The sequence below is a fragment of the Balaenoptera physalus genome (genome assembly GCF_965194825.1).
Source record: "Balaenoptera physalus genome assembly, chromosome: 6".
In the NCBI taxonomy this organism is placed as follows: Eukaryota; Metazoa; Chordata; class Mammalia; order Artiodactyla; family Balaenopteridae; genus Balaenoptera; species Balaenoptera physalus.
In genome coordinates, this window is record NC_138885.1 from 54,394,017 (window position 1) to 54,420,008 (window position 25,992).

Sequence of the window (25,992 nt, forward strand, 5' to 3'; positions counted from 1 at the left end):
GAGCTATGTAAAATTTAATATGTTAAAGAGCAAAAGGGAAAAGAAAAACACAGGTGACGACTGAAAATAGGATAAGAAAGAAGACCGAAATCATCAAGTGGGGAAAAAAAGTTACAAAACTGTATGATCCGAAGTGTCATAAAAATAAATACATGTACATAGAAAAATAACTTGAAGGATATCTACCAAATATTTAAACCACATTTATCACTAGATACTGGGATTATAGGTGATTCCAATTTTATTCTTTTAATTTATTCTAACTTTATGATTTTTCTACAGTGACAATATTGCTTTTGTTTAAAAAGGTTTAAGGTGGTTAAAACTAGGAAATGTAATAACTTAATTACCACCTGCACAAGAGACACAGTGATGGGTTTCACATAATGCCAAACACAAAAGAAAAAGGAAGTAAAGCAATGTTATGAAGGAATTGATACTGTGAGGTCTAGGGAAGCAGTTCAAGCTGATAATCTGGCTGGACCTGAGGGTACATTTTAAAATCCAGAATTTTGGAGAAGCTAGTCTTCAAGCAATTTCTAAATACTGCTTTTTAAATTGAGCTTCTGACAAATGCTGGTGGTAATAAGTCCAAAGTTTGTCAAAGATAATGTTTACTTCTGCGTCTTAAGTTTTAAGTTTTTCATCCATTCTCCAGTTCAACTTGGGGTTTGCGCAAGGACTTAAATTGTCTTCAATCACATTTTCTCCAGGCAGCCCTAAAACCATCTTGGTATACTGAGGGTTATCCTACCATCTACATAACTCGGGTTTGCTTCATAATGCAATGGACACTTCTTTCCTACTCTCCCAATTACCTTCTCTCCGAGAGTGGATTAGGAATACTGGTTTAGGTGACACGTATCTAACTAGGGCTTTACGAGTCACACACTGCACAGATGCAGGAAGCAAAATTCACATCACAATCTTTATAAATAAATGGCACCCCCATCAGTGCACAATGTACGCAGCCTTTTATACCAGCCCTATATCTTACTTTTCAATACATCTCCGTGGGCAGAGCATCAACTTATTACATACAAGACTCAGAAAAGAGGCAAAAACGGCCTACAATGCTGAGAGGAATGCTACAGCTTTATTAAAAAAAAAAAAAGATTCCCTATTAATTATAGCCAAAAGCTTTAGTAGCATAAATATTCCTGTTTGTGCTACATGTATGTAGTTGAGTGCTGGGAATTAATAGGAGACCAGCATCCTTTGCTGGGCTATGAAATGAATGAGAAGTACCCAAGATCAGGGCTTGAGATGTGGCAAAATGCTATTCTAATCCCTTTGTAGAGTGGCTTCATTTCACTCTGCTGATTCGGAAAGGGATAAAAAGCCCTTTAATAATGTTCATGGGCTTCCGCTCACCCAACCCCATCTGAATTTTTAATTCTTCCCTCCCTCTCTTCTTTTCATTGGCTGAGGAGACATGGCAGCTCCTGATTCCAGCTCCGTCTTCGATTGGAATAAATAAAAAGAAGTGCTCAGCTCCATATGTCCATTAAACATTTTTCTTAAGCTAAACGATAAAGCACCTGATCTTTCAACAGTGGAAAGATGACTGCTGCTAAAAATTACATACCTCATGAAATTCATTCACTGGAGTAAGATTTTATGATCTCTGGTTTCTTTTAGTCTTATATGAGAGATGCTGTGTGCAATAAAAAATGTCACATTCCGTCACCCAATCCTGGCAGTGGGGACTGAAAACTTACGTCATGACTGGTGAGTCCAATCCATAAAGAAGAGTTATGAAGAACCGCCTGCACAGTCAGGAAGGCCTGCTGGTAAGGGTCTGTGATGCTCACCAGGTGCATGTTTTCTTTCTGACACTCCTTTAGAGCATCAGTCCAAGTCAGAGTCTTCAGGATTATTTTGTACAGATTATTTTGATACTTCATAGTTTCTGAAGTATTCTGCAAGGGCTGTCTGCTTTCAATTTCTGTGTGTAAAAGAAAAATAAAGCCACAAAAACCACCTACTTGGCAAGTCATGGGACATTTTTTCAAATTTCTCCCTGTAATAATGTACTTTAGATATTACTTATCTATTCGTTTATTTTAGACTTTGGGTGGGAGAACTAGGTATGTTTTGCTGTATACCTTAGGTAAATTTGTGAACCACAAATTTGTTTTCTACAATTAGAACAAAATTCTGATTTAGTTGATCTGATTTAGGAAGGAGAAAAGCTATAAATAAAAGTAGACTGCAATAGGAGAAAAGCTATAAATAAAAGCAGACTACTTCTAATGGCAATAAGATTACCATTTCAGATTGGTGTCAAATTCTTCCTTTGTTTGAACTGCTTCAACAAGAGGTGTTGGGTGTCCCCTTACAAGTTTTCATCTGGGAGAACCCACGAAAAAATGTATACAACCAACCCTAAGAGGATATATTTGAATTATTGATTTACAGTACTTCTCTGAAAAAGGCAGTTAGTAAAAAGTATGAGACAAATGAGCAAAGATTAATTCAGCAAAAAGTTCTTCAGAAGCACATGGAGTACTCAGAAAACTGTAAGACACTGATGAAAGAAATCGAAGCTGAGACAAACAGATGGAGAGATAGACCATGTTCTTGGATTAGAAGAATCAATATTGTGAAAATGACTGCACTACCCAAAGCAATCTACAGATTCAATGCAATCCCTATCAAATTACCAATGGCATTTTTTACAGAACTAGAACAAAATATCTTAAAATCTGTATGGAGACACAAAAGACCCCAAATAGCCAAAGCAGTCTTGAGGGAATAAAACGAAGCTGGAGGAATCAGACTCCCTGACTTCACACTATACTACAAAGCTACAGTCATCAAGACAATATGGTACTGGCACAAAAACAAAAATATAGATCAATGGAACAGGATAGAAAGCCCAGAGATAAACCCACGCACCTATGGTCAACTAATCTATGACAAAGGAGGCAAGGATACACAATGGAGAAAAGACAGTCTCTTCAATAAATGGTGCTGGGAAAACTGGACAGCTACATGTAAAAGAATGAAATTAGAACACTCCCTAACACCATACACAAAAATAAACTCAAAATGGATTAGAGACCTAAATGTAAGACCTGACACTGTAAAACTCTTAGAGGAAAACATAGGAAGAACACTCTTTGACATAAATCACAGCAAGATCTTTTTTGACCCACCTCTTAGACCAATGGAAATAAAAATAAAAATAAACAAATGGGATGTAAAGAAACTTAAAAGCTTTTGCACAGCAAAGTAAACTATAAACAAGATGAAAAGACAACCCTCAGAATGGGAGAAAATATTTGCAAACGAATCAACGGACAAAGGATTAATCTCCAAAATATATAAACAGCTCAGCAGCTCAATATTGAAAAAACAAACAACCCAATCAAAAAACGGGTGGAAGACCTAACTAGACATTTCTCCAAAGAAAACATATAGATGGCCAAGGGGCACATGAAAAGCTGCTCAACATCACTAATTATCAGAGAAATGCAAGTCAAAACTACAATGAGGTATCATCTCACACTGGTCAGAATGGTCATCATCAGAAAATCTACAAACAACAAATGCTGGAGAGGGTGTGGAGAAAAGGGAACCCTCTTGCATTGTTGGTGGGAATGTAAATTGATACAGCCACTGTGGAGAACAGTATGGAGGTTCCTTAAAAAACTAAAAATAGAATTACTATATGACCCAGCAATCCCACTACTGGGCATATACCCTGAGAAAACCCTAATTCAAAAAGAGGCATGTACCACAATGTTTATTGCGGCACTCTTTACAATAGCCAGGTCATGGAAGCAACCTAAATGCCCATCGACAGACAAATGGATAAAGAAGATGTGGTACATATATACAATGGAATATTACTCAGCCATAAAAAGGAATGAAATTGGGTCATTTGTAGAGATGTGGATGGACCTAAAGACTGTCATACAGAGTGATGTAAGTCAGAAAAAGAAAAACAAATATCGTATATTAACGCATACATGTGGAATCTAGAAAAATGGTACAGATGAACCGGTTTGCAAGGCAGAAACAGAGACACAGATGTAGAGAACAAACGTATGAATTGGGAGATTGGGATTGACATATATACACTAATATGTATAAAATAGATAACTAATAAGAACCTGCTGTATAAAAATAAAATAAAATAAAATGCCCCAAAACAAAAAAAACCAGAAGCACATGGATTAGCTACTTGAAGTTCTCATTACATGACAAAGGATTTTTGTTTTAATCGTTTGTTTAAAAACTTACTGTGACCAATGAAAATGATTTAATACCTTTAAAAAATATCTTTTTCAAAATATAGATGATTCCTACTTTTAAGTACACATTTTACCCTTATTTGGATTATAGGAGGGCATAGACAGTGATCCATTTATGCTTCACATCCTTTTTTTTTTTTGAGTGCTAAATTTAACCGTGACTGTTTACACCGAACTCAGTTAAAAACATTTTTTTTCTCCTCCTTTCCTCATGACAGTAAAATCTGAAAAATTCCAGAGTAGAAAGGAGAACAAAATGCAACCATAATTTACTGTCATTAGACAACACCGATTAACAAATTCCATTGGATATTTAATTTTGATATTTAATTATGGCAATGATCTTGAAAAAAAATCACATTCTATTTGAGCTAATTTGCCTCACTGAGCCAGTATGCATTTAGTCATGCTAAAATTTTAAGGAAGCTGTATGATTACAAATTAATATTAATTAATTTATAAGATTTTTTTTGTGAAAAAGTACTATACATATCTAACAGCATAAAGTACCATAGTTATCTAAATAATAATCTATACCTGAATATTTCTGACAGAGAGACAGAGTATGGTGTTCACTGCAGGAAGTAAAATTCCACGTCCCAGTAAAAGGTGACTTTTGGAAGTTGAGCATTAGAGCACAGTGGTAGGACAGCTCTTCATCAAAAATCTAAACAGAAAGGCAAATATGTACAAGCAATCATGAAACTAACAGTCTGAAGATCCCAGCAAGGGAACTTTATATTCCAAATTGGATTTTTCTTCCTGTAAAAAAATCCATTAAGGAGCTGACCATGAAATCACTAAGAAAATCCTGATAAACTTTCAAAACATGGGAAAGGGCAATTAACTTTAGAAATTATAGAACAAAATAGTGGCAATATTGATGAATACATCTTCAAAATAGATAAAGAAAAACCGTTAGAAGACAAATACACAATTATAATAATATTTAACACTCTGCTCTCCTTCTTGACATTGCAAGTAAGCAAAAAAGTAATGACTGTTAATTCAACTTATTAGATGTTTATAAACTTTTTATAATGACAAATGGTGTACCACACAATAGAGAACTCACCTTAAAGCTTTGATCCTATACTTGTCACTATAAAACATCCATAAATAAAAGTATCTACCTAGATTTCATTCTCTGACCACAAATCAATAACATTAGACATGGAAATTTATTCAAAGTATATTGTCCCTATACTTTTCTGTATGTTTGAAACATATCATCTCAGAAAGATAAGAAAAGTAAGCTTATCCCAGGAGCTACAAAATTTTTTTAAAAACTACATACTCACATGCTATTCAATAAACATTAAAACAAAAATGAAAAAATTATAGGAAAGACTAATATGACAAATATTACAAGAGATATGAGTAAAACTTTATGTGAAGGCAAACATGTATTATTAAATGCATTCTGATTTTTAAAGGAAAGATGAACTACGAATTCAGTATGAGATTAGAAAATCAGCAAAAATATAACTCCAAGAAAAACAGGATAGAAAAATGTAGTAGTATTTGTATCTCAAGCAATAGGAGTAGGTGGTGGAGAAAGGGGAGGAAAAAACTAGTAACATACACTAGTTTTTGTAAAAATCTAAATAAGAAAAAGTAAAAACGATTAAAATAAGACATGGCTATTTTAAAAGATAATAGCAGACAGGACTTTATTCTAATACATTTGAATATCTACATGAAATAGACAACTTCCTTGAAAAATACAAATTAGCATAACTGTTATAAGGAAGAGTAGAAACACTAAAATGTACCAGTAACTTTAGAGGAAATTGAAAATTAATAATAATGCTCATTTTTAAAACTATATGTCAGGTACTGTGCTTAAAAGCTTTAAATGAAATATTTTACGCAATCCTCACATCGTGTTGTAGGAACAACAGTATCAGAACTTAATTGAGTTATTTGTATGGACCTAGAGTCTGTCATACAGAGTGAAGTAAGTCAGAAAGAGAAAAACAAATACCTTATGCTAACATATATATATGGAATCTAAAAAAAAAAAAAAAAAATGGTCATGAAGAACCTAGGGGCAAGAGGGGAATAAAGACGCAGACCTACTAGAGAATGGACTTGAGGATACGGAGAGGGGGAAGGGTAAGCTGGGACAAAGTGAGAGAGTGGCATGGACATATATACACTACCACATGTAAAATAGATAGCTAGTGGGAAGCAGCCGCATAGCACAGGTAGCACAGGGAGACCAGCTCGGTGCTTTGTGACCACCTAGGGGGGAGGGATAGGGAGAGTGGGAGGGAGGGAGATGCAAGAGGGAAGAGATATGGGGACATATGTATATGTATAACTGATTCACTTTGTTATAAAGCAGAAACTAACACACCATTGTAAAGCAATTATACTCCAATAAAGATGTTAAATAAATAAATTAATTAATTAATTAAAAAAAAAAAGAACTTACAGATGAAAAAATGAGACTTAAGAAAAGTTAAGTGAACTTCCTAAGGCATATGAAATGGCTGAATGGAATTCAAACTCAATCTGACTTTAGAGTTTAGCCCTCACCTACTACACCAAATCCCTTTAGTATTAAACAATGATCTCTGAACAGGGTTCTAATATCACATGGTTTTGTATACAGTTCCTTCAAACTTTCAGGGAAAGATAATTCCCCAGACTGAGTTTTAATTTCAAAACACAAAGGCAGAAAACTACCCAGTTCATCCTATGAAGCTGACATGATCAGAAAAAAAGAAGCATAAAAAAATTAACTCTATGAACAGAGATGAAAACATTCCCAAATAAAATTCTAACAAATCTAATTCAGTAGTAAAAATAACCCACTCTCAGCAACTAGATTTTATGATGAGATAAAAATGGTTTAATATAACATCTATTAATGTATTTTACTACATATCCATAGGCCTAATGGGAAAAACTGTATGACAATTTCAATAGATGGTGAAAACAAGTTTTAGAAAATCCACTACTTATTCCAGAATAAAAATTCTAAATAAATGATATATCTTAAACAAAAAGTCCACATCAAATATAATAATGAAAGACTGCAGATATTCCCATTAAAGTCTAGATCAAGTCTAGGATGTTATTTATTACTCCTGGTATTTGCCATGGTTCTGGAAGTCCTACACATGTAGTGAAGCATGAACGGTTATTTGCAAATTATGATTATCTAATTAGAAAACCCAAGAAAATCTAGTGAAAAACTCTGAGAAATAATAAGAGCTTTTAGTAAGATGGATGCCTATGAAATAAATATACAAAAATACTCAAATAATAGATTTCCTACATATCAGTAAGACAGTTTTAAAAAGCTGCCATTCTCAATGGCAAAAAGAAAGAGAACTTCTCTAAAAACTTCACTGAGGAATTTAAAAGGAAGACTTGAATCAATGGAGAGATATGTTACACCATATTCTTGAGGGAAAATTAATAAAAAGATGTCAATTCTTCCTAAAATGTTGTCAAATTCTCACCAGAAGTTTTCTATTTAATTGTTTAGATTGGAAATTAACTAAATAATTCTAGTTTGTCTTGAAGAATAGACAAAAACAGCTAAAAATATTTTTAAAAGGCATATAATAAAGGATAACTAATCCTATTATATTTTTTGAAATATGGCAACATTATAGTATTTAGACCGGTGTGGGAGCTATACAAGAATATGTCTCACACACAGATACATACACATGCACACTTCACATAAGATAAAAAAGGCATTCTATATTGATATTAACAGATGGAAGTATATGCAACAAATGATGCTAGACAATTGGCCAGGATTAGGGAAAAGGATTAAGTAACCATTGACAACATATGCCATATACCATGGATGTATCATACTGTCAGAACAAAAAAGCAAGCTATAAAACAAAATGAAGAAAATAAAGGCATACATTTAACTAACATTTACATGAGGGACTTTCTAACCTAAAAGCAATGGAGGGAAAAAAAGAAATAGAGTTGAACACATACCAAAAAAATCAAAACTTATTTCTGTAATATTTTTGGTATTAGACCTAAAGAAAAAAAAAAACCTGTGACAATATCTGCAATAAATGCAAGAAACACAGGGTTAGCACACTGAATATTTACATAGTCATAAAATCAGTAAGAAATACATGAAGGCCTTGATAAACTGTCAAAGAATAAGAAATTCACATTGGATGAAATTCAAATTATTACTGAATTTATATGTTTTCATTAGAAATCAGAGCAATATAAATGAAAATATGATATCATTTAAACTACCAAATTAGCAAGAATTTTTAAAAGATAATTCTCCTTAGAGCATTGTAGTAGAGGCAGTGCAGTAGAGAAGCTAAGAATGCTGGCTCTGCAGACTTGGATTTAAATGCCGACTCTGCACGCAGACCCTGCATGATTTCTGGCAAGTTACATGACTCTCTCTGTTTGTCTCCACATTTCTAAGATAGGAGAGGAGTACAGACTGTTTCACATCTATTGTGCATATTAAATGAAATAATGCATGTGATGCATTAGCAGAGTGTCTGACACATATTAGCTGCTCAATAAATGTTGGAAATTATTAATACACTGGTATGAATAGAAAAGTAATCACAATATATTGCTGACAAAAATGTAAACTCATAAACCTTTCTGGAAACCAACTTGGTAACCAGAGTTTTACAACTACTTATATTTTTTGATCTGGCTATATCACTTCCTAAATCTATCTTAGGGAGGTAATCTGAAATATATAGCAAAGATTATGCACGAAGATGTTAATTGCAGCACTATTTAGGATTATGCAAAACTGGAAACAGCCAAAATACCCAGCATTGTTTAGGTAAATGATGCTATATCTATCAAGAAATATTGTGCAACCATCAAAATGCTTATCAAGCACATCTTTTAATGGCATAAGAAACTACTTATGATATAATACTAAGTGAGAAAAGTAGATACAATAGTATATATACTATGATCTTATCTATGTCAAGAAGACAATGTATAGAAAAGCCCTAGAAGAAAAATGCTGAAATATTCATTGTGATTTCCTAGATCAGGATTCAAATGTGGTTTGAGACCTATTTAGTAGGTCATGAAATCAGTTCAGTGGATCTTGATTCTTATTTGTGATAATGAACTAGAATAGGATAGAACACAGAGAATAGGTTGACTAGACTAGACTAGATCAGACTAGAGTAGAATAGAAAAGAAAGAAATATAAGCTCTAAGGGTAAGTATTATTTCCTGAAACTTCTGTTGCAATTCAATATTATATTTATATCTATGTGCTGAATGGTAATTTAAATTTATTTCTTACTATGGGTCATGAGTTAAAAGTTTAAAAGCTACCAGCCTAAGTATAAGCAGGATAAGGGTTGACATTTTTCTTTATTTTGTTTACTCTTCTATAACTTCCAAATGTTCTACAATAACCAAGCATTATTTTGATATTTACTTTGTACATAATTACACGTTTCACAGTTCCCTTTGCCACCAATGTCAACCTTGAGCAAAGTTCCATTGCATCAGGAATATCAGTTGATGTCTAGGATGTACTTTTGGAATTCAACTTTAAAGTTAATCTCTTAATCTTTGCCTTTTGTGCAAAAGGTGGTTTGTATCCAGTAAATAAGGAAGACAGAAGCAGTGGGCAGCAATATCATGGTACAGGGTAACTACTGTTAATATAATGCCTTCTTCCCTTCTATAGCTTCTTTACATTTAGATCTTAGGGAAAAATGATCACTAATCACCGATTTTGTACTTTTTAACCTCAGGAGACTGAGGCTGACAGCTCCAAATTCCACGATGATAAGTAAAGCATTTATATTAGCTTTTATTTGCAACTCACTAGTGATGGTTTTACATGGTTATGAAATAAGTGTTATGGAATCTGATACTACTATGAAAAACTAGGGCATCTACGTGAAGGCTGGGGAAGCTCTGTTGTCATTCTTCTTGAGACAGCATTATTGATATAATTAATAGATGGTATAATTCATTCAAAGCATATATTCTATAGTTTTTAGTATATTCACCAAGTTGTGCAACCATCACCCCTAATCAATTTTAGAACATTTTCACCACCCCAGAAAGAAATCCCATATGCTTTAGGCCATCACCACCAATCCTTCTAGCCTCTTAGCCTCTGGCAACCAGTAATCTACTTTCTATCTTTATAGATTTGCCTATTTGGATGTTTCATATAAATCGACTCATAAAATAGGCCCTTGTTCTTAAGCCAATAATTTGTGGAAGACTCAGGTATTTCATAGAGCTACACAGTTTATTGATTAAAAAAAAAAACCTTACATTTGTTGGTATTCTCAGCCTCCGACCAACCAATAATGGGTGAAAGTTGCTGTATGTCAGCTCTCTGTTATCCATCCATTTGTTTATCTTTTCATAGGCAGTCCAGCGCAAACCAATCCATAAAGTAGCTTCCATATCCGGAAGCAAGGATGTAATAAAATCTGTCAGAAAGATTTTTTTTTTAAAAAAAGCATTTGACTTGTTCAAATTAAAGATATACTAAAAATGTCAATGAATACCTCTTGCTTATCTAGCTACCAGGATAATCTTTCACCTACTCTGTAAAAAGTAATTTAATAAGATTCTTTGTATGTGTTAATTCCCCACAGCCTCCCAACATGGACATGGCCTCCAGATCAGAATAAAGCATGTTTACGAAACAATTCTGCTACCTTGCTCTCTCTGGCTCAGCACTGAAGGAAGGGTTCCACCATAGGTATGACAAGCATCACTGGCTTCAGAAAACGTGAGAGACTTAGGTTTGATCCTTAAAAAACACTGTAAACAAAGAACACATATGAAGTATAAGATTCCACACACGGGAAAGCTCACATAGGAAGAAAATGCCTCATCTTTTAGAAGGCTGCTAATTTTCTGTTTGTGAGATATAGAAACTTACAAAGTAGTACCAAAAGAATGCAGATCTACACTCTTCTTTTTTTGAAAGATTTATTTATTATTTATTTTATTTCTTATTTTTGGCTGCGTCGGGTCTTCGTTGCAGCATGCGGGCTCTTCATTGCAGCATGCGGGCTTGTCTCTAGTTGTGGTGTGTGGGTTTTCTCTCTCTAGTTGTGGCGCACAGGCTCCAGGGCGTGTGGGCTCTGTAGTTTGCGGCACGTGGGCTCTAGTTGAGGCACGCGAGCTCAGTAGTTGTGGCGCGCGGGCTCAGTTGCCCCCCCCACAGCACGTGGGATCTTAGTTCCCTGACAAGTGAGTGAACCCATGTCACCTGCATCGTAAGGTGGATTCTTTACCACTGGACCACCAGGGAAGTCCCAAGAATGCAACTCTACACTTAATTTAAGCAACTGAAGAGTAGTCCTTGAGCTATTTTTTTAAAAAATCTCCCATTTATTGAGTGCTTCCTTGTGTTAAAACACTTTGCACAGTGTTATCTCATTTAATTCTCACAACAAATGGGAAAACTGAGGCACAAGGACATTAAGTAACTTTACCCATAAGTGAAATAGCCAGAGCATGGTATGGTCAGCATTTAGACTCTGCTCCATTTGATTTCAAATACGTATTCTTCATCATTACCTTATATTAAAAAAACCACATTTTTAAAGAAATCATCCCCCTGTCTCTTGACAGGATATTCTAATGGGGTGAAGGGGATTAAGAGATACAAACTAACAGTTATAAGATAAATAAGTCACAGGGATGTAATGCATAGCAAAGGGAATATAGTCAGTAATTTTATAACTTTGTACGGTGTGTAATCTATAGAAATATCAGATCACTATGTTGTACACCTGAAACTAATATAATATTTTCAGTCAACTATACTTCAATAAAAACAAACAAAAAACATAAATTTACATCAACTATGCAAATTAATCTAGTACTTTGGGGGGAAAAAAGATTGTCCAAATTTTAAAAAGTCAAAATATACCCCTAATATTTTAACTTTACTACAGATGCTTTCAGCTGTCAGACACATCTCTTCCTTTTTCTTCTTGATATTATGATCATGTTAGTGTGGAGTAGCATGTCCCAAATTGTGTTCCTTGAAACAGGCTATAAAATGGGTTGTTTTTTTTTTTCAGCCTCCTTACAGACTGGAATGGCCAGAGAAATATAAAGTCATTGGGTGGCTTCTAGAAAAGACTCTAGAGAGAACACCCTGAACTTGAGCTTGGAAGCCATAAGTTAAGGATGGCAGAGCAGAAAGACAAAGGAAGCCTGGTTTTGAAGACCACAGAGCTTTCATACCAACCCCAGCCTGCTTATCTTCAAACTTCTTTTATCTGAGAGAATTAATGTTTTAGCATACTATAGTAATCTCTCTTTTTAGCAGCCAAATGCATTTCCTGAGAGATACATACACCAATATGAATTGTGCATCTCAAGGAAACAAATATAGAATGTGGCATTTCCCAAAGCTATTTAATCATAAACCCTGCTCTGGAAGCAACATCAATGATTAACATTTTGTTAGCATATGTGTATATTCCCAAAAAGTAGTTTGGGAAATGCTGGTCTAATTTGATTGGTAAATGCTGCTTGGATGTTTTCCTTAAGGGGGAAAATTTATCAGCCAGAAATTAAGCCAGTTTCCTACATGCCAAAGAGATAGTCCTGACGAGTCAATGTATTACTATTCATTGAAAGATCACCGTTGGCAGTTTAAGTGTCAGTAGCAACAGAATAGGAACACGGTACTCTGAAAGACCTGTAGGCATGATTAACTTGAGAGTTAACTTGGTTTCTGAAAATGTAGAGAATCAGGTGAGACACTGAAATATGCAGAGTCTATCTTAGTGAAGTTACTTGGTGGGATGCCATTCTGCCACAGGCCATATAACCATCATGAAAGCAATCATCATTTGCACAACGTAGCAATTCTCTTTTTACCTTATTCTGAAAAGTAATCCAATCCCCAGAGCACTGTATTTTAGCGGCAGAATCTGGACTATATTTCTCTAATGAAGATACATTGTATTTTTCACAGACGAAGGGCAACTTGGTACTACAGTCTGCTGGTTTATTTAAGTCTGAGAAATGAAAAGCAGGATTACCGTGGTGAGAATTTTCCATTCAGCACATTTTTAAAACCATCCAGTAGTGAAGAAAGTCCCTTTAAATCAATCTTTCCCAAATGGTTAAAATATATTCCTTTTCTTCCCTAGCTATTTTTGTCGTCTATTATTATTACTCATACCAGTAAGTTGTAGCATACCAATATTGCCTATAAAAATGCACACACTTGGTACACACACAGTTACCACGGTTCCTGATGGCAGGAAATAGAGAGTTGAAGAAGGCTAATGAGGGGGAAAGGGACCTAAATTATATTTTAGAACTGCTGCCTGTTCATCTTTGTGAATTTGTCTATATCCTTATTGGTTATGAAAGTGGTAAGTTTATTTCTAAGTAACTACTTTAGGATAAAGGAAGTCAAAATATTCACAGTGAAAAGCACCTTTATTTGCATTTGGAACTTGATCTATTGTCATTAGCAATAAATCAGAATATGACAAAGCTACCAAACATATAATCAAAAGGAAAGCAAGATTAAGCTAGTAATTGAACCTGAAGTTCACATATTACATAATCAACGTTAAAGGATTTGTAATTCACCTTACCGCTAAACCAAGTCTTGGCAGAGAGGTAAAAGCATTCCTCTCCAAATGTTATAGGAAAGTGATGCCATGGATATCGCGAGCTGAAAGAAAATGAGAGATGTGTCAGCTCATAATGTAGTTACATGTTCCATTCTGTTTTTTACTGAAGTAATTTTAATTCTAAATTTAATGTTAGGCCATTATTTTATACTACTTTTTCTTGATGCTCATTTGCTAAAGGATTTGGTTTCTCTAGTCTAGGTAGTTTATGGATTAATGTTCAAAACTAATTATAAACAGTACTCCATTTAGTAAAAGGGGATTTGGGACTGCTTCTTTTAAACGATAACTTTACAAAGGCACCATCAAGGATGTCACATACTGCATAAAACGATGTTCTATTAGCTGGTCAGTAGTTCTCACCCACCATTTCTCCTCATTGCCAGATATCTGAAAAAAAAAACCACAAAAACAAAACAAAACAAAAAACAACTAAACACGCATCCTTATATGTGCTGACTTTTCTAGAAGAGTTTTGATTTAAATACCCTGGCCCATCATAACCACAAACCACTATAATTTCCAGATATTCATTACTTTGGTCTCTAAATTACATAAACCAGGTCCTTTCATCAAAAAAAGTAGTTTAGAAACTCTTTTTATATTCACAGGCTGTATTTTGCATACAGAAAATATGGTCACTGTAATTATGGGCATATATTAATTGGACATATAGTATCCTGTTGCTAGTAGTTATAAATTTAAAAATATACAAATTATTTTTCCTCCAAAAAACTATTTTGCAAAGTTAGTTATTGTTAGAAACAGAATCTCAAGTTAACTACAAAGTTAACTTTTAGTAAAAAATGTGACAAGGAATTAGACTAATTTATATTATCTATTGAAGCTCATCTTATCAACTGACATTAATAATTAATCTTGAATATTTTAAAACATTAAGCAATTCTTTTTAACTTTTCTAACATGAAGTGATGAACTTATATGTTGTTAGGCAAATTTTACTTGAGAGGAACATTTAACTTTTGTAGAGTTTTGAAATTTTTTTAACAGAATAAATGTAAAAATAAGAAAATATTAAAAAATATGTTCTTTTAAATTACATTTGCTATTTTGTTTTTGATGGCTCTTAGTCCTGCAAAAGATGTTAAACTAGCCAGAGAGCTGTGATTGCTAGCACAATACAGGACGGCTTCTTCATAGTTTAAACGGGGATCAGCAACAAACCAATATTCACTCCCTTCTATTACAACTGGAGGTCCATGAATTCCAGCACGCTCTAAAGAAGAAGAAAAATAGCAGAATTATGACTGCATAAACCAAACTGCACCCTCTCAGCATGGATTATTGTTCAAAACTATTTATAAATAATAATTCATTTAGATTACTGGCTCTCTTTGGCCAGGGCAGTGCTGCCTGGAAGGTTCCAAGGATTCCTGAGCCAGTGAGTGACTCTGTTACCCTCCTGTACTCACAGAGAAGGATAAATAAAGCCTCAGAGTCTCATCCCACACCAGCTAATCACCTTCCCTGCATGGAGACACTTCATCTCATTTGAAGACATGATAGAGAAGAAGCTGGCACTTAGGCCTGGGCTTAAATAATTAACTAAATACGTCACTGAAAAGGTAAAAGCAGCTTTGGATAAATTTTAGTTTTCTTAACTCACCTGGATTGTACCAGTCTGGTATTTTTGGAGTACGACCTGTATAAGAAAGCAAATGGCTTAAGTTTAGTATCCAATTACAGACCACGGCGTACTAATAAGTGCCTTTAGTCTAACTCAAGAGGACTTGCAGTATGGCTGAGATTTGTCCATTTCTGGCCAAATCATCTCCTTTCATGTTATGATCACTTCATAACATTGAATTTTGTGGGGCCCACACTAAAGCTGTTTTTGTGGCCACCAAAAAGGCAGATGTGTTACATATTAATACAGCATTACTAGCAGTTCTCTACCTTATATCATGGAAGTCACAAAGGAAGACTAGATGGATAAAATATAGATAATAATTAGAAAGTACAAATAAGTAAATGAATACGCTGTATACATTACATAGAAGCACTAAGGAATATGCACCGAGATAATCATCACTGTAGGATGAGGTTATTCAGGAACCACGTCTCCATCTGATGCAATCTGAATACACCTAGGTTGGTAGAGTTTATTGCCTCCCAAGATATCCTTGGAAAAAAATGTTCAGTGATCCAGTACTGAAACTTTTGAGAAAATGAGAGACAAAACTGGGAAGAAAATAATAAAATTCACCCAGCGGGAAATATGGTACCGTACAAAGAATTATGGTCTTTGAAGCTGGGTGAGTCAGTGTCTAAATGCCCTCAGACTCTTTGCTGCTGTGCTACTTGGGATCAGTTGTTTAACTCCCTGAGCCCCAACTTTCTATTCTATAAAAATGAAACTCTCCTACCTAACTCACAAAGACAGTGTGAAGATCATGTAAGATAACCCCTATGCAAGCACCCCGCACAGGGCCAGGCACAGAACAGTTCCTCTCAGGATGCTAACTGCTCTCCTCTCTCTTTTTATTCTGGTCATAGGTCACACTGGTTTCAAGCCAAAGACATAATTTGAGGAATTTTAGAAATTACAGGGTAAAAATAGCTGTTCTTAATTTTGCTATTGTATCAGGGCCAATGCACGAGAAGACCCTACTCCGAGGACTGCCTATATATCCAGTATCTGTGGTTTATCTCTCTAACTCAGTCCTCTGTATGTTGGATAATTTCCATTCACAGTGCTGCAAATCAGTTAAAAAAAGAGACATAGTTTCCTGTTTGTAATCTTGTCAAAGAATTCTGTTCATTTGTATGTTGGGGGAAAGCTATGCCTAACCTTTAAATTTCTTTAAATGAGTGAGAAAAGCAAAATAAAAGGTGTCTTTTTACACAGGATTACAAACATGTATGTGTGTACAAGGTATCAAGAAACACAATATAAAAAGGTTGTGTTTATAGGTCATTTTCCTAAAAAACACTTTTATGAACCTTATTTTTGCTACTGTTTTCGCAACTAAAAAAGAATATTTAAAAAGTATATATATCCATAGTGATTATGATAATTTAAAAAAATTAGGTTGTCAAAATATCTCTTTTAGAGAGGAGGGGACTAATTACAACCAGCTGTATGAGGTAATAAAAAAGGCAAGAGCTAGAGAAAAGGTTTGGTGATTTGGGCTACTGAAGAGGTAAACTGCTTTAAGAAAACCAGAAAACACAGATTAATACAGAAGTGTCCAGTTGAGCAGGCTTTGGCTGTTCTAATAGCCAAGAAAATATCCAACCAGTGAATGTGACACATTGTAACTCAGAAATTTAGGGACTGTCAAAGGGGAGTTAATATAACATTTAAACCCTGGATCAAACCATCACTGATTGCTTCAAATGACTGCAAATAGGCTGAGACAGGAAGTTCTTTAGTTTTTAATTTTGTTTCTGCATTGGAGAGAGCAGGGGTGCAATTATTTAAAAGATTTATTTATTTGGTTACCTGATTTATGTTTGCTAAGCTAGTTAATTCCCTTCTCTTTTGTTTAAAATAACAAATACATTAAAAAGAAAAAAGAAAACCATATGTTCTTCATAATATTTCCTGTGGTTACTGGTTTGTCATTTCTAAGGTTTTCCTGGCGTATACTCTAGGGTCTGCCTCAGTACTCAGACATGAGGCAGGGGAACAGCTACCAGTGAGAGCATACTTTGGAGGGAGCAGTGACACTCTCTGTGGCATGCCAAATACCAAAGAATAATAGGAGTGTCACAACTAATGCTTCAAGCCAGAGATATTGTCCAAGTTAATAATATATTAGTTACTTTGCCACTTGTTTGAAAGGTATCCAAACTGGTTTTCCTTTTTTCTTCTTTCCGGTTTAATCAATAATCAGGACTAACTCAGGTATAATTTCTCCTTTAGAAAACCCCCATCAGGGACTTCTTTGGTGGTGCAGTGGTTCACAATCCGCCTGCCAATGCAGGGGACACGGGTTCAAGCCCTGGTCTGGGAAGATCCCACATGCTGCGGAGCAACTAAGCCCATGCGCCACAACTACTGAGCCTGTGCCCTAGAGCCCACGAGCCACAACTACTGAGCCCGCGACAACTACTGAAGCCCGCGCACCTAGAGCCCGTGCTCCACAACAAGAGAAGCCACCGCAATGAGAAGCCCACACACTGCAATGAAGAACAGCCCCCACTCACTGCAACTAGAGAAAGCCCGAATGCAGCAACAGAGACCCTACGCCAAAAACAAACAAATAAATAAATTTAAATAAAAATAAATAAATTCCACACACACACACACACACAATTCCCCTTCTATTAATGACCCCCCAGTTTGCCCTGTGAAAGAGACTTGCCAGTTACTGCACTGGATGTTGCATCTGAAGCTCTTTTAAAGGCAAGATGGTGGCCTTTTTTAGGAAGGAAGAACAATCTTCTAATGGGCAGTTCCATGAGATAATCTTTGGGTTTTTGAGAACTTATAAGAGGAATTCCCTTTAGTTTCAATGATCAGTTCAGAAATTCATTTAGGAACTTTCTGTGCATTTACCATTATATTAATTAATTTAACATATCTAATATCTGCTTAAAAATAATTTGGGAGTTAAAATCTTCTTAACATTTTCTGTAATATATCCTTGACATTTTCCTACTAAAAAGTGAAGTAAAAGGATATCTATTTATTATCCTTTCTCTCTTTTTTGTCACCAAAGGCTCTACTATCAAGCTAACTGGTTCCCTGAATTTGAATGAGATAAACAATTAGTAATTTTGAGCTCACTGAAAACTGTTTCTAAATTGTAAAATTTAGATCTGGGACCTGCCCAAATTTGATTTCCTGACTTTTGCTTCATTCTTCCCAAGCCTGTCTTCATTTTGTCCTTCATTTTGCAACAAAATAAAAATTAAAATGATTCCCTCTACTTCGTCTCTCCTTTCACTTGAAAATAATCCTTCATTCCAAGACCTAATCTCCCTAAATTAGCCTTAAATTTTATCTCCTATACAAATTCTTTCATGACAAAAGAGGAAGGTAGTATCTAATTTCAATAAGGCAGCATTTTACTAGGGGTAGGAGTCAGGAAGGATGGAGCTTAACATATTAGCTGTAGTGTCAAAGGCTTTTAAAATTATAATTATAGACTAAAATGCCCTCTTAGGTACTTTGGCTCAGCATTCACAAGTTCACATGAGAAGACTGTGAAAATGAATAACTACATTTACCTTTTGGAATCTGGCACATCCATTCAAGTTTTGCATCACAAGCAAAAGGCCTTAAATAAATAAATTCTCTGTCATCATAGAAATACCACCTTCTTCGCCATGGCCTATCAATGACCTAAAGGAGGAAGAGGATTGTAGAATATTTTCAAGTTGAAGCAGCCCTTATACAACACTAAACTGTAAGCCCTATGGTCTTTAACTCTGCTTTAGCTCTAGCACCTAGGATATATGTTTATGAATGAACACATGAGAGAATGCAGTGTTTAAGCAGTAACAGTCTAAGCAAGAGCCTTCAAAGGGACTGATAAAGAAAATATAGCATAGGGTCATGTTTATGTCCAAAATGCAAATTACTGTTTTTTTTCTGTTTTTTGTTGATATGAAATTGTAGAATCTTGCAACTTTAAATTTTGGGAAGATCAAGCTAGAAAAGAATATTTGGTTCAGTGGTTTCCAAACACCAGCCTCCTGTGATCATAGCAGACCTATGAAAAGTGACATAAAAGTCTGGCATCAGGGGCCCAAGTTCCACGTTGCTTTGTGTTTCTGGGATATTGCCCTCCTCTGTGTGGTCTAAGATGGCTCTCTACAAATTCCAGGCAGCAAGCAACAGGGAGAGGAAAGGGGAAGACAGGACCTGGTAGGAGCATCCATCAGTTTTTGGACTGCTATCTCTTAAGGGCAACATTTTGGAGGGTTAGAAGGTGGCAGGTGAGTTAAGATTCTCCTTCCAGACACTGCCCTAGCTGGCCTTGTTACTGATCTGTGTCTCTTCTGTTTAGTTTTTTTGGTAGGTCCTTTCAATCTTTTCACACATAGGGACACAACTTACATAGAATGTAGTTTATTGCATCAGTGTTCTGGAAACTTCACAAACTTCCATTAAGTTTTCATTCTTTCATGTGTTAAACTGGGAATTCTATAAAAACAGCATGATACTACAGAGTGTTTTACTAAAACAGTTACTTTGAAATAATGCTTTCCAATGGCCTTCTCAGTACTTGGTCTCAACCTTCGTGCAACATTTCTGGTCAATCATCTTCCTGAATCTCTTTCTTGGGTTTACATAGCAAAGATAGTTTCTAGATGTCTCCTCCCTCCTCATCCTCTTACATTTTATAAAATGTTGGTAATCACCCCAAATCCACTTCTTGGCCCTTTGTGATTTTTTTTTTTCTTTTTTTGGCCGTGCTGCGTGGCTTGTGCGATCTCAGTTCCCTGACCAGGGACTGAACCTGGGCCCTGGCAGTAAAAGCCCGGAATCCTAACCACTAGGCCACTAGACAACTCTTTTTTTAATGAACATTTTCCTTCAACTCCAGTTTCTTTATTCTAACTTACTACAGCATATTTCTTACTGCAAGCTTGGATTCAAAACATCAGTTAAACTAAAATGTATTACTATTTTCTCCATAAACAAATACCCCTTCTGACTGTTTCTATAAATGCCATACATAGCATAGTAGACCCATACACCTAGGTTTAAATTTCAGTTCTGTAATCATGTAAGTTACTCAGAGCTCACATTTCTTCCCCGTGAGATGGATACAGTAACAGTACCTACCTGACAAGGTTGCTTAAGTATTAAGTGAGATAATATATGTGGCATGACTGTGCCTGGCTCATGAGTCAGCAAGTGTTAGCTGCCGTATCATAACCATCATCACCGTCATTGTTACTCTCCTATAACACTCTTGTTCTTGCATAAAACTTAGTTTGTCTGTCATAGCCCTTGTAATTGCTCTTTTACTTGTCTTTACCTCCTACGAGATTGTAAGTTCTGTGAAGACAACGACTGTTTTATATCTTGTCATTGTTGACCCCCCAGAGCATCACAGACTGCTTGGACATACTACTTATGGAACGAATAAACAAATGAAGTCTGCAAAGGAAGAGGCCTGACTGGTCTTCCATGTCTTCTGGTCCTATCTTTTGCATCTTGAAATCTGTCTCAAGATGAATCTTCTCACGCCCTCCTTAGTTCTTGTCAAAAACCGTTAATCATGTTCTGTTGCCTACCAAAAAAATGCACGAACTCCTTAACCTGGCATCAGTCTAACTTCCCACCTTTGTTTTCAACCACAGCACCAACTAAAACTTCTTGATCTGCATGGTTCCCCTCACTGCCTAAGCCTCTCCCTTCCACCCCCACTTTCTTTTATGCCTTACCCTATCCTACCTGTACAAACTTTATCCATCCTTAAAGGTCCAGTTGAGGTCCCACCTCTTTCTGGAAATAGGCAATAGAAATCACTTCCTCTTCTGAGTTTCATTAGCCCTCCTCAGCCTACTCATTTGGAGCTTATTACTGCATAGTAACAAGAGTCGTCTTTCTTGAATATGAATTTTATCTTCTCAAATTAAGTGTCAGTTAAGTTGCTTGAGGGCTGGGCCATGGGTGTACTTCTAACCTCCCATTGCACCTAATATCATGCTCCACGCGCAAAAGGCACTTCATGGATCTGTTGCCTGACTGCACATACTGCCAGATTTATTTTTTAAATATGCAGATTTTCCAGCATGGTACTGACCTTGACAGCGGCACAGTCTCTGATATCATAATCCTGCTGAAACTCATTTGCCGTGATGACAGTAGACACCTTAAAAGACAAGAGAGGCTTGAGAATTTAAGACTGATGTATAAATATTTGCAATTTAGATGTAATTTAGGCAGCTTTAATAACTCAAGTGTGTTCATATGCCAAGGGAGGAAAACTTTTTCATTTCTTTTTTATGTCAGGATGCTAAATCACGCGAGGACTTATAAAATGCCATGAGGTCTTCAGTTTCCAAACAAAGGAGGCTACAGTTTCAGAAGTGGAGGTTAATCATGTATTAAGTTCACAGTTGGAGTCATAAAGAATCAGGAGCTTGCAAAATACTTTTTTTAAATGCATGTGTTGAAATGTTAGTTATTCGATCGACTATTCTTGGATATGCTCCAATATGAAAATGAAGTCAAGGAATTTTACATTTTGAAAGAATATACAATGACTTGACACAACGGTAATGTGGAGCAAATATTTAATACCTGAGAATAATTTGCTCCTCTAAGTGTTACCTAAAACCTCTCCTTAGGATAATGTAAACATTTGAAATAATATTTAAGGACTTTTTCAGGTTCTCCTGAATTCTTTCCTCCAATTAAAATTCTTTCTTTTTTATATAACTCATATTTTTAAATAATAAAAATAAAAGCTGCTCATTATGAAAAAAAAGGAAAAAGAAAAAAAATCACTTTTACTACCCCAAAATGACCGCTATATTTATATATCTATATATCTATATTTTTATTTTTTTGGATTATATGTAGAGAGACTATGTGTATGGTTATTTTTTTAATAAAAGTGAGATTAGTAACTTATTTTTCCCCACTTCATATATATGAATCTATTTCCATTTCAAAAAAGATACATCTACATAATTTAATGGTTGTATGGCTATATTAATTAACAATCAACTTTCTTGTTATTGAAATAAATACTCCTTCCATATTATCCTAAACGAGAAAGATTAAACTTACTGGTGTATGATCACTCCATTGCCAGGATCCTTGTAAGTCAGGGCTCCTTTTATTCAAACCTATCCAAAGCCAACGCTGGTCACTATGTAAAAAGGAAGTGTTAAGAAAATTTGAGCACAGCATTTGGCAAAAACATTTAGCATCCACATGTCTAAAATGCTTAAGACATGGAAGTTTATTCAGAAGACCTTCTCACTAACTGAGAAACACAGTTTCAAGCTATATAAACAAGTCTTCTGAAATGAAACTGAACCCTATTTACAGGGTAGCTATCAAAAAAGTACCAGACTTTTTTAAACTAAATTTTATGTTATTTTCTTCATATGAAAGGCAAAAACTATTCTGCTTTGAAGAACTTAGGAGGGAAAAAAAGTATATGATTATTTCAAAACTTTTACTGCAGAGCTTCAATATTAGATAATGTTTTCAGATACAAAAACAACCATAGCATTTCCTTAAAGCATTTGTCTATAACTATCAAGTATCTTTTTAAAATGAAGAACCTGGCTAACCTTTGGCTTGGCTAACCTTTTATTAAATGAGATTTTAAAAAAAATTTAATTCCCTCTGCCCACTAAGTTTAAAGTAAAACAAGCATTCAAGTATCAATATTTTCTAAATACCAAACTCCATGGGTTATACCAGAGCAATATAATTAAGCAATCACTTAAGTGAATATATTTAACCGTCATAACTATTATGCTTTCACGTGCAAGGCACTGAGCTATGTGCAATGATGATACAGAGAAACACAAGACATAATATCTACCCTCAAGTGGCATATAAACTAGTCAGGGAGACAAGATATATATGAACAAAGAAAATATGAGACCATTTTTGAAAAACATCAAATGATAAAAATTTGCATACATTTTAAGCACTACAAAGAGTTCGGAAAAAGGAGAGGTCACTGTGGACTGTAGGAAGTCAGGAAACATTTTGTAGAGTTAGTAGGACAAAGGACAGTCTTTGAAGAATTGCCAACATTTCTTTGGAGCCATAATCTGAGTGTTTACCATGTGCCAGTATTCAGGCTGGCTGAGCGGAGAAAGGATAGGCATTCCAAGGAAGAATACATACAACAACATATAGACGCAGGGACATACATTGTAAGTGATCCCTTCCCCTCAATTAAACTTATACTCTAACCAGGGAGATATTTTCAGTAAATTGAAGCAATATAACCGTAAGAAATTTCTCCATCTCTAACTTCATTTGAAAATACTCTCTAAAACATAGTATACTTCTTAGGCCTTAAAAAGTAGACCGTTTACCATGCAATTTTTTTTTGGCGGGTGTGGTGGGTTGGTGATGCTGGTTAGTTTCCATTGAATTTAACCTTCTGCTTGTATATGTCATGTACCACCAGTACACGAGTGAATGTTATATATGCAAAGCAATACATACATAAATGCTAAGTATAAATAGAACACGTATTAGAAAAGGGGTAGAATCCAAATCTAAAGTTAATCCCTACTCTCAAGCTCAGTAGAATATATGGAACATACGGAACGTACAGTTACAAGACTGCTGGGAAATAGAGTAAGTCTGCATTTAAAAATATTTGCCAGTGAATCCAAGGCAGGAACAAACTTAGTTTTAAATTAATTTCCACTTTTTAATGAAATAATTGCTTTTCTTCATCTCTTTCCTCTGTTCAACATTCCCTCATATTTTAACGTCAATAAGCATGTTTTGCACCTTACCAACCTCAAGCTTTTCAACTTATTGCAATGGAATATGAAGGCAGTCCCCTTTCAGTTTTTATTGTTATACTGTTTTCTTTCAGAAAGAAAGATTACCAATTTGCAGAGTTAAGATAAATCCAGTGGAGACAATTAAGTCTAGTGTGAATTTAGCAGCTAAAAAAGGATTTTGCAGTTTGTGTCTTCAACTAATCAGAGCTTTCCTACAGACTTCCAAATGTATCATACTTTCCGATTGTTGGATTTCTAAACCACCAGGTCTAGATAATTGCCATATATACATTATAATTAAACTCAGACAGCTAAAATAAAGAAGAGGTCAAGTTTGCTTCCTCAAACTTCATTTCTTTCTAATTTTTGTAGATTATGTATTTGGGCCTGGAGAATTTGTGCGGAATTCTGTGTTTCCCTAAAGTAAGCATTAGATATTTTATCTTCTTTGCACAATCAACAGTATGACTGGAAGATGATCAAAGATCGTCTGCCATCTGCATTTACTCTATAGGCAGCTCCCACAGAAAGCTTCTTTAGGGGTCTGTCCCCACCATTTCCACTCAGTCTGCTCTTAGCTCCCCATCTTCCCTTAGAAACCTCTGCTTTCAAGCCCATTTCTGCCTCCTCTGCTGCATCTCAGAGAACAGTTTCCTAGAGAGAAGTTTGTCCCACTGTCCAAAGCTTCTCATCTTCACTACTTTCTGAGACTGAACTTCATTGCAACCCAGACCTTTATAGTTTTCAGTTTGCATTTCAAGAGATTTATTAGTTGGTTATAAATATAGTAAATAGTAGCTACTTGTGGGGTTTTTTTGTGTGTTATAAATATAGTAAATAGTAGCTACTTGTGGGGTTTTTAACTTCATTCCTCATTTGTAACTTCTTCCTGGTTTGGCCTGATTTGTCTGTAGGTAGATAAAGAGAAGAAGAAGTTGGAAATCACATTAATCATTGCACACCTCTAATGTGGATTTTCAAAAATTCGAGGGAAGAAAAAAAATTTGTGGGAAGAAATGGATCATAACTGAGGAATTAAATCAAACTGAAAACTTCTCTCTGTATATAAATTTCTTCTGCTCCAAACACTAAGTATATGGTTTTAAGGCTATGAGGTTAAGAAGACATTGCATGAAAGGTTACTTTCTGTATTTGCATTAAAATTTCTACTCTCAATCAAATTTCCTGCTGCATCTGGTTCCTAAGGAAAACAGCACCTCAACCATAACCCCCAATAAACACTATTTGATGAGGGCGCTTAGTCTGCAAAGCCTTAGATTTATATCCAAATCCACTCATGCCACATCACTGGAGGTAGTGCACACAGCAGCAATCGCACTGCAAACAAGGCTTTCTTCCCTAATCCTAAAACTACTTTTGTTCTACAATGGCTTTCCCTGGTGGGCTGCTGTTAAGAGTTGCAAAGATTTTAGAGCCTTAATGATCTGGTGCACCATGAACTCTTTTCATTGAAATACAAACAGAGAATGGAACTTAGATTGTGAGAAGTAGAGCAGTAATCTGACCTTATTCCTTGGCAGGCAGAACACAATTTGGGCAATGGATGTCTCGCTGAGAAAGGTCAATCCCTGCAATAAAAAGCTAAGGTGTTCAAGGAATAAGCTTTAGAATCATTTTCTGATATAAATGGGCTGGCTTCCTTTCTTCCCTTCAAG

At 35.3% G+C, this 25,992-nt stretch overlaps 1 protein-coding gene across 2 annotated transcripts in view; it reads right to left on the reverse strand.

Annotated features, from left to right (window-relative positions):
* LOC309662312 (CD302 antigen) overlaps nt 1–25,992 on the reverse strand; it is a 131,578-nt gene that overhangs the window by 65,782 nt on the left and 39,804 nt on the right. For both annotated transcript variants that reach the window (XM_082464902.1, XM_082464898.1), the window contains exons 14-25: nt 22,620–22,701; nt 21,628–21,696; nt 19,097–19,211; nt 15,525–15,560; nt 14,959–15,134; nt 14,220–14,287; nt 13,859–13,938; nt 13,128–13,267; nt 10,940–11,045; nt 10,548–10,708; nt 4,800–4,929; nt 1,722–1,948 (exon numbers count right to left, since the gene is read on the reverse strand). In XM_082464902.1, coding sequence (XP_082321028.1) covers nt 1,722–1,948; nt 4,800–4,929; nt 10,548–10,708; nt 10,940–11,045; nt 13,128–13,267; nt 13,859–13,938; nt 14,220–14,287; nt 14,959–15,134; nt 15,525–15,560; nt 19,097–19,211; nt 21,628–21,696; nt 22,620–22,701 — 1,390 coding nt within the window. The remainder of the gene's footprint in view (nt 1–1,721; nt 1,949–4,799; nt 4,930–10,547; nt 10,709–10,939; nt 11,046–13,127; nt 13,268–13,858; nt 13,939–14,219; nt 14,288–14,958; nt 15,135–15,524; nt 15,561–19,096; nt 19,212–21,627; nt 21,697–22,619; nt 22,702–25,992) is intronic.